The following is a 14,299-nucleotide window of genomic DNA, read 5'->3' as shown; positions in this document are numbered from 1 at the left end:
TTCAATAATACACAATTCACTTTAAAATAAATAAATCAAAATTAATTATAATTATAACTTGTTAATTTTTAAAACTATAATAATTAATTACTCATTAATATATTGAATTGAATAAAGAAAAAGATTCCAAATAATACAAATTTAAAGGTAAGGATGGAAGGAAAAAATGGTTTAATTTTTTTTTCACAAAATCTATAGCTAGCAATATGTCTAGAAAAATTTTGAAGTCACAAAAATCCTACCTAAATCCCCAAGAAATAATTTCCAAATAAATTCATAACAACAAAATCCCCCAATATTTCCCCAAGTAATAAATTTTGTATACAAATCCCCAACAATAAGTCCCTAGCTAAATCCGCAGCAAATAATCCCTCAATATTTCCCCAAGTAATAAATTTCGTAGGTAAATCCCCAAGAATATGTCCCCATCTAAATCAACAACAAATGATCCCCAAATAATTTTCTAGGTAATAAAATTCTACATAAATTCCCACCATAATATCTCCATGTAAATTCGTAGGATAAATTACCTAGAGATTTTTTTATGGATAAAAAAAGGATTTAAAAAAATATATATTTGTCCTTGTACCTGTGGATTTACGTAGAGATAATGTACCCGCCGATATATTTCCCCAAGTGATGTCGCAAGTACAAAATTTGCGCAATATGGCGCCAAATTAACCTGAGGAATTTGTTGGGAGAATATAATTCGCCGGTAATATATCCTAATATTAAGGAATTTAAAATATTCGCAAGAAAATCCGCATCTATTTCCTGCAAAATATTTTTCTAGGTAAGATCCCCATGTAATTCACAGTTTTCTTGTAGTGAGTGTTGACACCCAATTTTGGACCTCCGCAATTTAAGTTAATCATCGAGCTTCTTTAATTTCAAACGATTGAAAATAATTAGTTTTATAAAAAATTCAAAAAAATAAAATAAAATAAATATAGTTTGCAAGTTATTTTAAATAGTTTTGTCACTTTTTTAAATAATATATATGTTTTATGTAATTATGTATGAAATAAGTGTATCCTATAAATATCCAAAAATCATCTCAAAAAAAAAAAGATTTTATATTCTTTAGTGTATTTTAAAGTGATGGCTAATTTTGAGTTAATTAGTTTTTGTTATAAATTCAAAATATTTTTCGAGTTACTTTTATGTAAATTTTGTCAATATATATATACATATATATGTATGTATGTATATAATTAGTATATTTTATAAATATTTGAAAATCATCACAAAAGATTTTACATCTTAGTCAAATATCTTATTATTTTACTTTAGTCTAAGTTATAGTTATAATTTCAAGTTAATTAGTTGTAATTAAATTAATTATTTTTTGCCATCGAATTAATTATTTTATGTCGTTAAGATTAAAAAGCTCGTTAATTAATTTATGAAAATTTGTCTTGTAATTTTTAGTCAATTGGTTATCCTACTCTTAACCCTTTAAAGGACCGAATTTTGGGCCATTTTTCCCAAATTACCAGCAGCCCATTTCTTCATTACCATTCAATTTTCCTCCAGCCCAATTCCCCTTTCCCAGCCAGCCCACTCTTTCTATACACCAATATAGCATACCCATTTCAATTCCAAACCCAAGCCCATTCCAACATTACCATTCCTTCAACATAACATCAGCAATACCAAAGAACCAGACGACCCCTGCATCTTCTTCACGCGAGAAACGATACAACAGACGCATACCAAACTCGACCTCACCCCATACTTGCTTTCGTCTTCTTCACGCCTAAAATCACCAGAAATCGCGGAGAACCCAGAGACGTGATTATCTGCGAAAACCCATAACCCTAGAGTCCTAATCCATCACCATCGTTGTCCCCTTTTTTCCCCATTTTTTTAGGGATTCTCAAATCCTTCCACTTATTTCGAATTCAAATTTCAATTTTTTCTATTAGTTTTCCCTCCCAAATGCCCTGATTTCCCCTATAAAAAGCCCTCTACGCTCAGCGATTCTGGGGGTGGTGGAGATTTTCTTGAACGATAAATTTTACACTTGGGAAATTTCAGACGTCTAAAGTTCCAAGAAGGTCTTTTGTTCGAAGTTGGTCTGAATTTCTTGGTTGGCTGCCCTAGACTAAAATCGTGTGAGAAGTCGTCCTCTTCCAAGCTCATTCGTCCCAGCTCGCTGCTCCGAAAGAGGTAACTTCATCTCTTCTCCTATATCATGTTGGTTTACTTTCCATTTGATGAATTAGCTATGTATCCGTTCTATTCGAGTTCGGGCGGATCTTATGATATGTGAAAACAGGACGGAAGTAGCAAGGAACGTGTTTTTGTTTTGAACTTCCAGCCACTAGTCCATTTTCTTATATGTATAATTGATGATTTCACTATATCGCCGCATTATAATCATTCATTGTCATTCATGTCTTATGTATGTTATTCCAAATTCATGAAAGTGTTCTATTCATCTTATATGCCTAGATGTATTCGGAAAGAGTCCTAACTTATTTTTTTTTTGTCTAAATCTTCTCGACATGTTGCTTTCCTTTAGTACCGTATTTCCGTTTGAATCCGAAAGTGACCGCCATAGATCTCTGCATTATATTTTTTCGGTTCGTTTTATTCTTTTCTCTTCAAAATTAGCGTAATGGTAAATATAAAAAATTTGCTTTTGATTCATGTATATGGTATCTTGAGTTTCATATAAAAATCAGCCTTTTAATTCGGTTTGTAATTAATTTCAGTTTAAGAGGCAGTAGCATTTCCGCCTGAAAATTCCCTTGAAATCTATGTCTTGTTGTATGAAATTTTTCATGAGTAATTGTAAGATATTTTTGATATCCAATAGTTATAATTTCCCTCCCAAAATCGTTAGTTCTTGTTTTTATCCCATTTCATATTGAAAGTTTCCAGAATGCTTGGTGTAGTTTTCATTTCTACTGTGTTGATTCATTTGATGTTTAAGTTGGTCATTGCCTAACATTTCTTATTAATTTGCTAGTTGCACTTTATATTGCAAAGAATGTCAGTTATATTGGCCCCCAGGAAATGTACTAATCCCTATTTATTTATCTCTCGCATGTGACATTAATCCGAGTCTATTTGGACTCCATCATTGCATATCGTTGGATAGTCTAATTATGTGGCGTTCATATTTATTTATCTATTTTGATGTCATTGACTGTTAAAAAATGTGATTATTTCTCCGTGTTAATTTTGCTTAATTTAGTATTTGTTGCCATTGGTCTTGTCTATATGCCATTGTCACACTTCAAGTGTTGGTCTTTTCTTTTGTTTGCCACTATGAGTGTCCTTTCTTTATTATTAATAATATGATGATATTTCCAATTGTTGTCTTATACTGTTCTTAATGTTGCTTTATTATCAAGCTTCTTGCCAATTATTCATCCTCCCTTTTAGTATATTTGAAAGTGTAGCGCTCAGTTGTTAAATCATGGGACCTATGTGTGAGTCATTAACATTAAGTATCGTGTATTTAAAACTGGTTTGAGTTTGATAGCATTACTTTATCTAACAGGAATTAAATTGATTTTACTTGTTCATTATTAATTATTAATCTTTATCTTGTCTATTTTGTTGCATGTGAAATCGGTCCGAATTCTATATGAACTCTTATGTTCTCCTTGCATCTCCTCGTTGGGTCAAAGGCCCAATTTTATCTCTTAACGAGTCAGCCAACCTTGAGAAATCGAAGAACAAGTCTTCGGAGTTGATGTACAGGTCTCGGAAAGCAGAAAAATGGGCTGTATACATCCGATATACACTAATATACAGCCTGTGTATACAAAAACGGGATTGGATTAAAGCTCAAAAAATTGCAACGAAATTGGCCCAAGAAGGGGCCCAATTTCATTATCTCTTTTACTCTCTTAATCGTTTTGATTATGTCTAACTAATTTTATTTAACTCTAACTTTAGAACTTTTAATTAACTTACTTAGATCCCCAAAGGATGAGTTATTTTCTTTGTGTTGATTTACTTTTAAAACATCTTTTTTTTTATTCTTGTATTTTATGTCAAGTATACCGGTCAAATTCTTTATATCTTTAATTACGTATATGTGTTCTTAAAAAAAAAAAAAAAAAAAAAAGATATGCTCTTTATTTAATAACTTTTTTTATTTTATTTTTTTTACTCTTTTTTTTATTTTATTTTAAGTTGGAGTATTTTCTCAAATAAACTAAAAAAATATATATATATTTTCTTTACTTTGTCACTTTCTCAAAAGTTAGTCGGTCGAAACTTTGGTGCCTTTTCACTTTTAATTAATTTAAGATAGTCCTCGTGTTTTAATTTATCAAATTGGTTCGAATTATATATTTTTTACAAACAATTCAAAAAGTTAAATTAGTGTAAATTTGCTAAGATTCTAATAACTTGTAATTTAATTGAACTTCAATTAAGGCCCCATTTCTTAAAAGATTAAAAATTGTTCTTTATTTAACTATTTTATCGAAGTTAATCAAATATCGTGAATTATTATTATAAATCATTTTTTTTCTAAAATTAGTCAAAAAATATATTTTAGTCAAGTCGCAGGTCAACCGCATGTTAGCGGGCACTTCGAATGCTTAAACCCTTCTCGAAGTGTAAATTGAACCCCGAACCCCCTTTGATATTTTTAAATGATTTTTTCTGTTTAAATCTTTGAAAATTATAAGTTTTCTTAGTTTCTTTAAAAAATTAAGTGGCGACTCTTTCTAAGTATTTTTCTTAAGATGTTTTATACTTGGAACATTTCAAAAGTGATTTTTCTAAAGGTTAGGAAAATTACGGCATAACAGTGAGTTTCAAGAAATTAATTTTATTACAATGAAATTGCTTAGAAGTTTTGCAAGATTACAAAAGAAATAAAAAAAATGGTCATTTATTAAATAGTTAGTATTTCAAAAAAGAACATCCAACAAAAAAATTGTATTTCTTGGGTTGCTTCAGATTTACAAAAATAGCGGTTGATCACTCGATTAGTTATTGTATCTTTGTGCCTAAATGATTAGTGAGTTCGATTTGAGTGTTCAGAATCAGAGAAATTGTATACTTCAAGGTAGTAAGACAAATATAGTATAGTCTGATCACCAATAGACCTCGTTAAGAATCTATATGTATATAGCCTATTTTTCTTTTTCATCAAATATGAAGAAAGATAAATATTTATATTAAAAGGGATAAGTGTTGATAAATTGATAGTAAAATACAAGTACAAGCAAAGACCTTTGTATATTTTACACCAGGAGAAAAGAAATTAAAATAAAATAAAATGCTTAAACCTAATTTATACCAACCATCACTAATTATAATAATACCATAACAAAGAGTTCAATCCTGATCAATTTGCCACAAAGATCTTTGCTGCATTACAAAAAAAACAATAATAAAAATTTATATTTTAAACCGGTAAAAAAAATTAAATTACACTAGGGCGTGTTTGGTACGAAGGAAAATAATTTTGTTAGAAAAAAAATTGTAGTTATTTTTAGTAGCGTACGCGGGATTTTTTGTAAGCGTTGTCGACATTTAAAAAAAATATAACAACATAATATTAATAAAAATTACTTAAGACGTACTAATTAACATATATCAAGTAAATTACTGCAACTAATAACGAAAAGTTTTCATGAAATTAAGTTCATAAAAAAAATGAATAAATTTCAACTAGGATGAAAAAATGTGCTTGTTGAGGGTCGCTTATGTGTCCATCTACTACGATTTATTTTAGTAGTAGTCATATTCTTTTTTTTTCCAGATTTTATATATATATATAATTTCGACGAAACACTGTCAAGTGATACACCTTGCTATATGCCCCTGGTCATTTTGACATAAAGAATGTGATATTTTTTTTTAAAAAAAAAAAACGTTGAAAATGGGTGTTTAAAAATAGAAATTGTTTGGATATACATTTAATTTGAAAAACATAAAAGTTTTCTGAATGAAAAATCATTTCACTTGAAAAATCGGTCGAAATCACTTTTTCAAACTTGAAATTCATCTTTAAACTTTTTATTTTCTTTCAAAAGTCAGTTAAATATATAACCACATGATGTTTCGAAAATTATTTTTGAGAAAAAAGGAAATAATTATGTCCAAAAAAACCCTTAGTCTATTTGCCAAATCAAATACTAAAAATTTGAAAAAAAAAATTATTGAAAGGAAAAAATATGACTTTTTGTTTATCTTTTCTCCAAAGGTCTATTTGAAATAGTTTTAAAATTTAGAAGTGTGTTAAATAATAAAATGAAAAAAAATGAAAAAAAAATATTTTTCTTCGTACTAAACATATCATAAAAGTCAATCAAGTCAGAGAATAATACCTTAGCTTAGTATATATTGAAATCATATATAATCAAGCCATGATCCCTGCATCTGAAATCAAATTAAAAGGTCAATAAATGTTATTTTAAAGAGATTTGACTTATTCTTCGAATAATCTCAATAACATAAATCCAACATACGCAAATAAATCCTGAATAAAAAAATATATGCAAAATTATTTAAAGCTTCTTATTAAAGTTAAGATAACACATGTTGTTTCTAATCATTTAAATTGGCACCTCGCGCATTCATATCAGATATACATACTCGACAGTATTTTGAAGAATTCAAGCAACATAACGTGTAACGTAGATGGAAATGGAGGAAAAAGTACCAGAACCATTGTGATGACTATCAACAGGGAGACATCTTTGATGATTCTCCATACATTGCAACAAAAACTTGAAAGTTTCAATTTCACAAGGAATTGTAAGGCCACCACTATGATCAAATCCAAATTCTTCTTCAACTTTTTCAAGTAATTTTTTGAACAAAGAGTCACTTAAGTAACTTGTTGGAATTATAAATCTTCTAAGTTCTGGACCCACATAAACAGCTAAATATCCTTTCGGGACGCCATGTGGCGATTCAGGGCTTTGACAAGTGTCCTCATCTGAATCCCAATACATATTGGAGCTTCTTAGCCTCTTGCTTATAGAAGGGGATATCCCTCCTCTATATGTCTCATTTTTTCGATTATTAATTGACGATTTTGTACAACCAATTTTAAGGCTGTGGGTTTTTCCCTTAGTAGTAGTAGGGGTAAATGTGACATTTTGCCATTTGTGTAACAATTGTTTGAGTCTCACAATTTGTCTAATTCCTGTCAATTTTGTTTCTCCATGATCTTCCATTTTTACCCTCTTTGCAAAAATAGCCAAAATAATTACAAGATTGATGTTGAGGAAATAATCCACCTGAGGTTGATTATCCTGAAAAAACATATACACTACTATATATTATAGTAGTGAAAAAAAAATTAGAGCATAGTTTGGTAAAAAAAAAAGTTGAATATTAAAGATTAATAGTAAAATATTATATGGGGTAGTAATATGAGGTTAAAAATTAAGATAGTTATAAAGAAAATGATTTTCGTTTATAAGTGAGAGAAATAGTTTTCCTGGCTCCTTTTGATGACTTGTTCAGATAAAATATTTTTCTGAAAATGATTTTCGTCGTATCAAATACTAATCTTGATACTGTAAATTCCATCATTCGTTCTCAACATTCAAGTTGAAAAAACAGGTTATAACAATAAATATAGTTTTCTAAAAAAGAAACATTTAATTACTTGAATATATCAAGAGAATCATTTTCTTATTTCTACTAATGATATTAACGAAAATCTATTTATGGGGTGTAACAAGAATTTGTATTCTCAAATAATATCTCGAGGGATTTGCATTTATCATGGAAATTTCGTTTTCTTTACGATTAATATCTTTTTTTGAAGGCTTTTTTTTTTTTCAAATTTCACAATTTACATATATGCTAGAGGTAGAAAATTACCAGAATATTGTATATATGCTAGAGGTAGCAAGAATAACAAATCTCCATAATATACATAGAAATTAAATATATGAAAGAAATTTAGGGTTATATATATAGAAGATCATGAAAAAGGCTCTTTGTTTAAGAGTTCTTTGGCCTTGGAAGATGGAATATGTATAGATTTTTTTTTCTTCAGAATTCACTAAATATGATATAATGATTCTGAATTTTAAAAAAAAAATACAAACTATATAATACTTCCATGCATGAAAATAGACTTATTATTTTTGCATTTATATGTATTCATTCTTTGTCGCAATAAATTTCTCTAAAAATTTATGGCTTTACTATTTTTTCGTTACTAATTTTCATTTTATCCATTCATATAAACCATTTTAAATCTTGTTCATACAATGTTTTTCTTGGGAGATAGACAAACACCCCCACCCCCACCCCCCTAATAAAAAATTGTGGAAAGCGCGAAGAGCTAAGCCTTCATTAATGTAGTACGTATTATATCTATAAATACATATTCTATTAAAAAATTAGATATAAAGTTTCTTTTATAGTCATATATACGTTTATGAAATTCTTAAAAACACAATCAATCTACGTACGCCACATAAAATGGAACGGAGGGAGGTGTGTTATCAACTATTATGTTGACTAAGATAATACTGGATATCAAAGCACAATTGGGGATGTAGCTCAAATGGTAGAGCGCTCGCTTTGCATGCGAGAGGCACGGGGTTCGATCCCCCGCATCTCCATATTTTTTTCATAATTTTTTAATTTTTTAATCGAACACGATTAACATATGATAAAGTCTTTTTATTACAAAGAAATACATTTATATACTATCAATATGAAACATAAAAATATTTCGTAACTCTTTAAATAGTACTTAATAAATATCATTATTAGACAAGTTTGAATTAAAAGAGAGGGACATCGTCATTTGAGGTTATTCTTATTAGCTTCATATGAAACCTGATTACTTTTATCCAAATAATAACATCCCATAACTTAATTAGGATCCTTCATTTGACTAAATAAGATTATGATTGTAATGACAGTACTATAGATTTTTATTTCATTAAATACTTTTCGATAGATTCTAAATGGTTATTTTAAACTATTCGTAACTATAATTATAAATTTAGTGGGGTGATTTTAATTGTTTTATTAGTTGGTAGTTAATGGACTAAATCCACAATTTATTTAATTAAATTACCATATGGCCCATGGATAAGAATAAATTAGAGGGTTTAGTAATTATTTAATTATTAGTTGATAATTATTTACCCTAAATAATTAAAAGAGGAGAGAAGAAGACTTACCCATTGTATTGTATATTCAATTTTGTCGGATGTCCGTTCTTTGTGAATGATAGGCGATAATTAGAGGTCTCGGGTTTGAGCCTTGGGTATGGAGAAAATCATGTTGGGAGCGTCACCCCCGAATGGGCCCTGCAGAGCGCGATCCGAATTTAATCGGAGCACCAATATAGGCTCCGAACACCGGATGGAAAATTAAAAAAAAATAAAAATAGGTGATAATGTATATTATTATTATAATGTTGGGGATAAGAAAGTTGAGGTGCTGCAATTTATAAGTGTGTGCATATTGATGTGACTAATGGAGAAAATAATCAAGAATTGGGGCCAATGGTTAGTTGCTGGTTGGTTGGTTTGATTGGGTTTTTTTGGTTAGTGTATTTTGTGGGTTCATGTGTTGGCTGCCACTGGTATTGTGACCAGTGGTTTCAGTTTTACCATATTATAAACTAAAATTTGATATATTGAGATAGGTAATTAAATATAAGGTGTAGTATATTATATGAATTACATTAAAGTTATGCTAATGGGAAGAATTAAGACTTACCCTTAGGTTTGAACTTTATTATAAAATTAGGTTGAGTTTTTGGGTCTAGGCTAGACATATATAGAATAATATGAGTGTTTATAGGCTTGTTAACTTACAAATTATGCATATATACTTGATAGATTGGAAAGGTTCAGAAGCATTGAGGAAAGGAAAAGCATTGGAGAAGTAGTTTGCTTCACTTCGGTTCTTTGGTGGAAGTAAGTTATGGTTTATTCTATTTGATAGATAGACTCTTAATAGTGATTGATATGCATTGAATGATATTGTAAAGTTCTCTGTGTACTTGATTGTGTGGTTTGTGATTGGTCTGAAATCCTGAGACCGTGAAATTTATAATCTTGAACCCTCTCTATCGAAGTGATGCCTTGAATAAAGAAGGCTTGATGAAATATTGTTAATGAATTGAAAAGTGGTGATAATAAATGATAAATTAATGAGATTATTGGATTAGATTGTCACATTTCAACACGTTATAATTGGATTGGAGTGTCATCTTTCCGACACGGTATTATTGGATTAGAGTGTCACGTTCCGACACGGTATAATTGGATCGGAGTGTCACGTTCCTACACGATAACATTAAAGGAAAAAGATATTGAATTAACTTAATGTACTTAATCTCAAAGAACCCATTTCCCAAATGTGCGTGGTGTGGAGGCATGAGTCCCCATATGTGTGCTTGATATTGTGATCGATTGCATACTTACTTTAGTGTTGTTGTCACTAGTTCATGTTGTTTGTTGCTTGCCACCTGCTAAGTGTCATAGTTGATTTTATACTATTATTCATTGTATATTAGTTTCTATTTTGGGTTGACCAATGATACCTACTCCATACGTGTTCCTTGTACTGACCCCTACTTGTGTTTTCTTCATTTTTATTTTGTGTAGTGCAGCAAGTGTACCATCGACTTTGACTCGCCCTCAGCTCTAGCCAGTCTCCAACACATCAGATTTCAGGGTGAGCTATTCCTTCTAGCTCGTGCTAGATTCTCTCAGTCATGGTATGATGTCCTTAAATTTCGGACATGGACCATCTTATTTACTTATATTAGTGTCTCTAATACCTTTAGATTTGGTATATTAAGAACATATGTCATTGATGTGATGACTTTCAGGTTTTGGGGATAATGTGTAATAGACTTTAGAGGTTGATTTGATTGGTTACTTTAACAAGTTTTGAGCTTCCGCATTTTATTGTTATTCGTAGTTGAATTATTGATATATGTTGGGGTTTAGATTCCTTGGTTCGCCCACTTAGGAGGTTAAGTGTGGGTGCCACTCACGACGTGTTTTGAGTCATGACAATGAAAAATTAGTGTTATTTTCTTGAATTGATCTCAAGAATTTACAACACTTAAAAAGTGGTATTTTCTACCTTTTTACTTCTTTTTTTCTACTTAATTATATGTGGTACCAACATACGATTAATTAACTACAAGATAATTTTGTCGAATTTTTTTGATATGGTTCTTTCAAACATCTTTGTATATTTTACTTATTCATCAGTATTTATTTGGGTTATAGTTAATTCAGCGAGAGGATCGCATTCCTTATTTTTATGTGATTATAAACTTTATGAAACTTTGATCTTAAACATACTATAATGTTTAGATGGTATAATACTATTGAAGCGATCTTAGCATGTCAATCATCGTAGCATTTGGGTAGCTATAAAAACTTTACATTAATTAATAAATTAGAATTATGTTATTTTTTTAGAACAGATTATAAGAAAGTATATAGTGTCAAATAAAAGAAATAGAGATAATATCATTCAAAAGAATCACATGTTTTTACATTCACAAACAATTTAACTCAAACCTTTTATTTTTATCCTCAATAATATAAGTTTTTATAGTCATACAGATTATCATGATATGTTTAACATTAATAATTTCAAATTTAAAGCTTATAACTATACAAATATTATGAAATAACAGTAAGGTATTTTTAGAGACAATATTTATTTATAAAAAAAATAAACTTTATATCCGATGTGTTATATAAATTAAATTAAATGTAGTGGACGCTAAATGGACATTTGGGGATGTAGCTCAAATGGTAGAGCGCTCGCTTTGCATGCGAGAGGCACGGGGTTCGATCCCCCGCATCTCCACTTTTTTTTCTTCATAACTTTATGATATTTAATTGTGCATTCGAACACATGATAAAATGATGATTTGATACTTGCTTGCACGACTTTAGAACGTGTCGCGAAGGTCTTAAGATTTATATTTGTTATATATTCAGCATCTTTATTGTGATTTAGCGATGTAAGATTTGTCAAATGCGTTACATACATTCTCTTAAGGACTCAACGTCTTCATGGAGATTTGTCTCATCATCATATCAAATTATATTCTCTATAATTTATTAGTAAAGTCAAATCACAAGAGTATTTTCAATAAAAGAATGTATTTCCTCACACCATGTAAAGCGAAGCCTGATATTTAAGTGGAGAAGGAGAAGGGTAGAGGGGCGGACCCATTATCCACCGAGTTTAGAATGTTGTGATTGGTCCAAAGTGCGGGTCACAGACGGATTTCTCGGTTATAAAAAAAAATGTATTTTTTTATATTATTGAATATTTTTGGAAAAATATTAATATCTCTCTTATGACACAGGAAATTTATTTTTTTAAGACTTTCAATACATCAAATCTATTTTTCAATTCACATTATTTTATATATTTGTCTGCACTTGTATGTCCACACCTCTAACAAGCAAACAACAACTTACATAGTAAAGTTGTTTACGTGTTAATTATTTAAAATCTATTGGTTGTTTGAACCAAAATAAAAATATTATTTGGTAGGTTGTTCTCATTTATTTTTTTTGTCCTTTTTAATTTGTGCTAGAAAAGTAGACGAAAGGTTGAATTAAATAGTACTAAATAATTATTGAGGTTAATCAACATATAGTCGGTTGAAAGCCACGAATCCAAAATGACCTTCCACCAAGGGACATACATAGTCGTATATGGATGAAATTCTTCTATCCTTATACAAGTTCGAGCCTCGAATAGAGAGAGATTTCTAATATAAATGACATGGATTTCACGTTATCGAGGCTAGTGAATTCTGAATACCAAAATAATTTTTTTTTAAAATTAGAAAGATCCTCTCATGATTTCCTATTACTTTACAAACCCCAATGTTCAGTATTTGTATTGCTTCATGTGAGATGTTGAAGTTCAATATTTAAATTTCACAAGAAAATATTTTTCTTCGTATAGAGTACGCTCTTTAATTAAAAGATATTTCAAGTGAAATGATAGTTGATATTTCGATTTTCTGTTTGTGAATTATCTCCTAATTCCTTATTCATCATTTTTGGAGTTTTATGATAATGTAGAATATTCAATAAAAATGAACATTGTGGCAGGTTATGTACAAACAAAAAATATTTATTGAATGAGGGGCCTTGTTGCACTTCAACTACTACAGACTATGACTTTTGCTTATTATTTTTATTTTTGATTTTTCATTCGTGTTCGATGATTCAAATTTGTATTAGAAAATTTTATATCGAAGGTGGAGCTATTTAAATAAAAGTGATTCTATATATAAAATATTTGAATTTGACAGCTCTAATTGAAAAATGAAAAAACATTTTTTACTATGTCACAATTATTATTCTTTTAAATTTTGAGTTAAATATAATATAAGGAAGTTTTAAATATTGTTCAAATAAGGAAGATAGTATTGTTTCTCAGATCGAATTGTCAATTAAAATTTAATGATTATTTGTCTCTTTTCGAAAGTTTGGTACTATTATTATTGGCATAGTAGAAATTTGGTGATTGAGGTCTTCTTAATTTGTTCTATTGATATAGGCCCATACGATCGAGAGAAGTGACTTGATATTAACTCGAAGCCATAGGTATGAGTAATAAAACGCACCAATCATGCCCTTTAATTTGTTAGTTCGAATGTTGATCTATTACAATTAATCAATCTAAAACCATGTCACATAAGAGTTTGGACTTTACTAAACACCCCCTCCCCCCCCACAAAACCCCATGCAAAATAACAATTCGTCCGATCATCTTCTAACTTTGATAAGTGGTGACGGTAATTCTAACTGTCCCAAAATAGTAAAATTTCTTGTCACATAAATAACGACGTACACAAATGGTGTAACAACTCTCTCCCCCTATTTTCGATATGAACCCAAAGGAAATTAAATTCTCAATGAAGATGTGAAACACCAATGACTATATGATAGGATTCTTTACCTTTAATTTAATTTAATTTTAACATTTTGCAATCTCCCAATTTCTACTCCCACACCAAACTCAATTAAATCCAATTTCCATTTCCAGAATTGAGTTATTGCTAACTTTTAAAAGAAAACTATTGCCCTTTAAATTTTAGAATTAACTGAAAAATACCAAACAGATATTTGTTCATATTCAAAAGGCCTTAAATGAATGCTGACTTATTAAATTCACCAATCCCTATAAAAATTCAACAGCTAACTACCTAACATTCAAGAAAAAATCATCTATATATTTTAGTATAATTTGACTCGATACGAAATTTATAATTAAAAAATATAATTATATGACTTTATATATATATATATATATATATAAAATCTTAAACATA

General features: G+C 29.4%; 1 protein-coding gene and 2 non-coding genes across 4 annotated transcripts; 2 read left to right on the top strand and 1 right to left on the bottom strand.

The window, feature by feature from the left end:
- Positions 1-5,277: 5,277 nt before the first annotated feature.
- On the bottom strand, positions 5,278-8,057 carry LOC125811643 (uncharacterized). Of its 2 annotated transcripts, none has more exons than XM_049491167.1 (3): positions 6,644-7,276; positions 6,309-6,360; positions 5,278-5,346 (listed from the first exon to the last, which is right to left on the bottom strand). In XM_049491167.1, the coding sequence occupies exons 1-2, from the start codon at positions 7,251-7,253 to the stop codon at positions 6,341-6,343; spliced, it is 630 nt and encodes a 209-aa protein (XP_049347124.1). In that variant the 5' UTR covers positions 7,254-7,276; the 3' UTR covers positions 5,278-5,346; positions 6,309-6,340. The 2 variants fall into 2 exon arrangements, with proteins under 2 accessions (XP_049347124.1, XP_049347125.1); XM_049491168.1 differs by lacking the exon at positions 5,278-5,346 and adding an exon at positions 7,819-8,057 and having other exon boundaries at positions 6,644-7,172.
- Positions 8,058-8,497: 440 nt separating this feature from the next.
- On the top strand, positions 8,498-8,570 carry TRNAA-UGC (transfer RNA alanine (anticodon UGC)). Its single transcript has one exon. It is a non-coding gene; the product is annotated as a tRNA-Ala (tRNA).
- Positions 8,571-11,732: 3,162 nt separating this feature from the next.
- TRNAA-UGC (transfer RNA alanine (anticodon UGC)) lies at positions 11,733-11,805 on the top strand. Its single transcript has one exon. It is a non-coding gene; the product is annotated as a tRNA-Ala (tRNA).
- Positions 11,806-14,299: the final 2,494 nt, after the last annotated feature.

Source organism: Solanum verrucosum, unplaced genomic scaffold (assembly GCF_900185275.1).
Source record: "Solanum verrucosum unplaced genomic scaffold, falcon-dt-bn FXZP01000238.1, whole genome shotgun sequence".
Lineage (NCBI taxonomy): Eukaryota > Viridiplantae > Streptophyta > Magnoliopsida > Solanales > Solanaceae > Solanum > Solanum verrucosum.
This window is presented reverse-complemented; position numbering and strand designations above follow the sequence as displayed.

Bases quoted from the DNA above. Each gene is read 5' to 3' on its own strand.
- LOC125811643 (XM_049491167.1), bottom strand. From the start codon at position 7,253: ATGTTTTTTCAGGATAATCAACCTCAGGTGGATTATTTCCTCAACATC. The intron at 6,361-6,643 runs GTACTTTTTCCT...ATTTGATTTCAG, and splicing joins TAGTCATCACAATGGTTCTG to ATGCAGGGATCATGGCTTGA.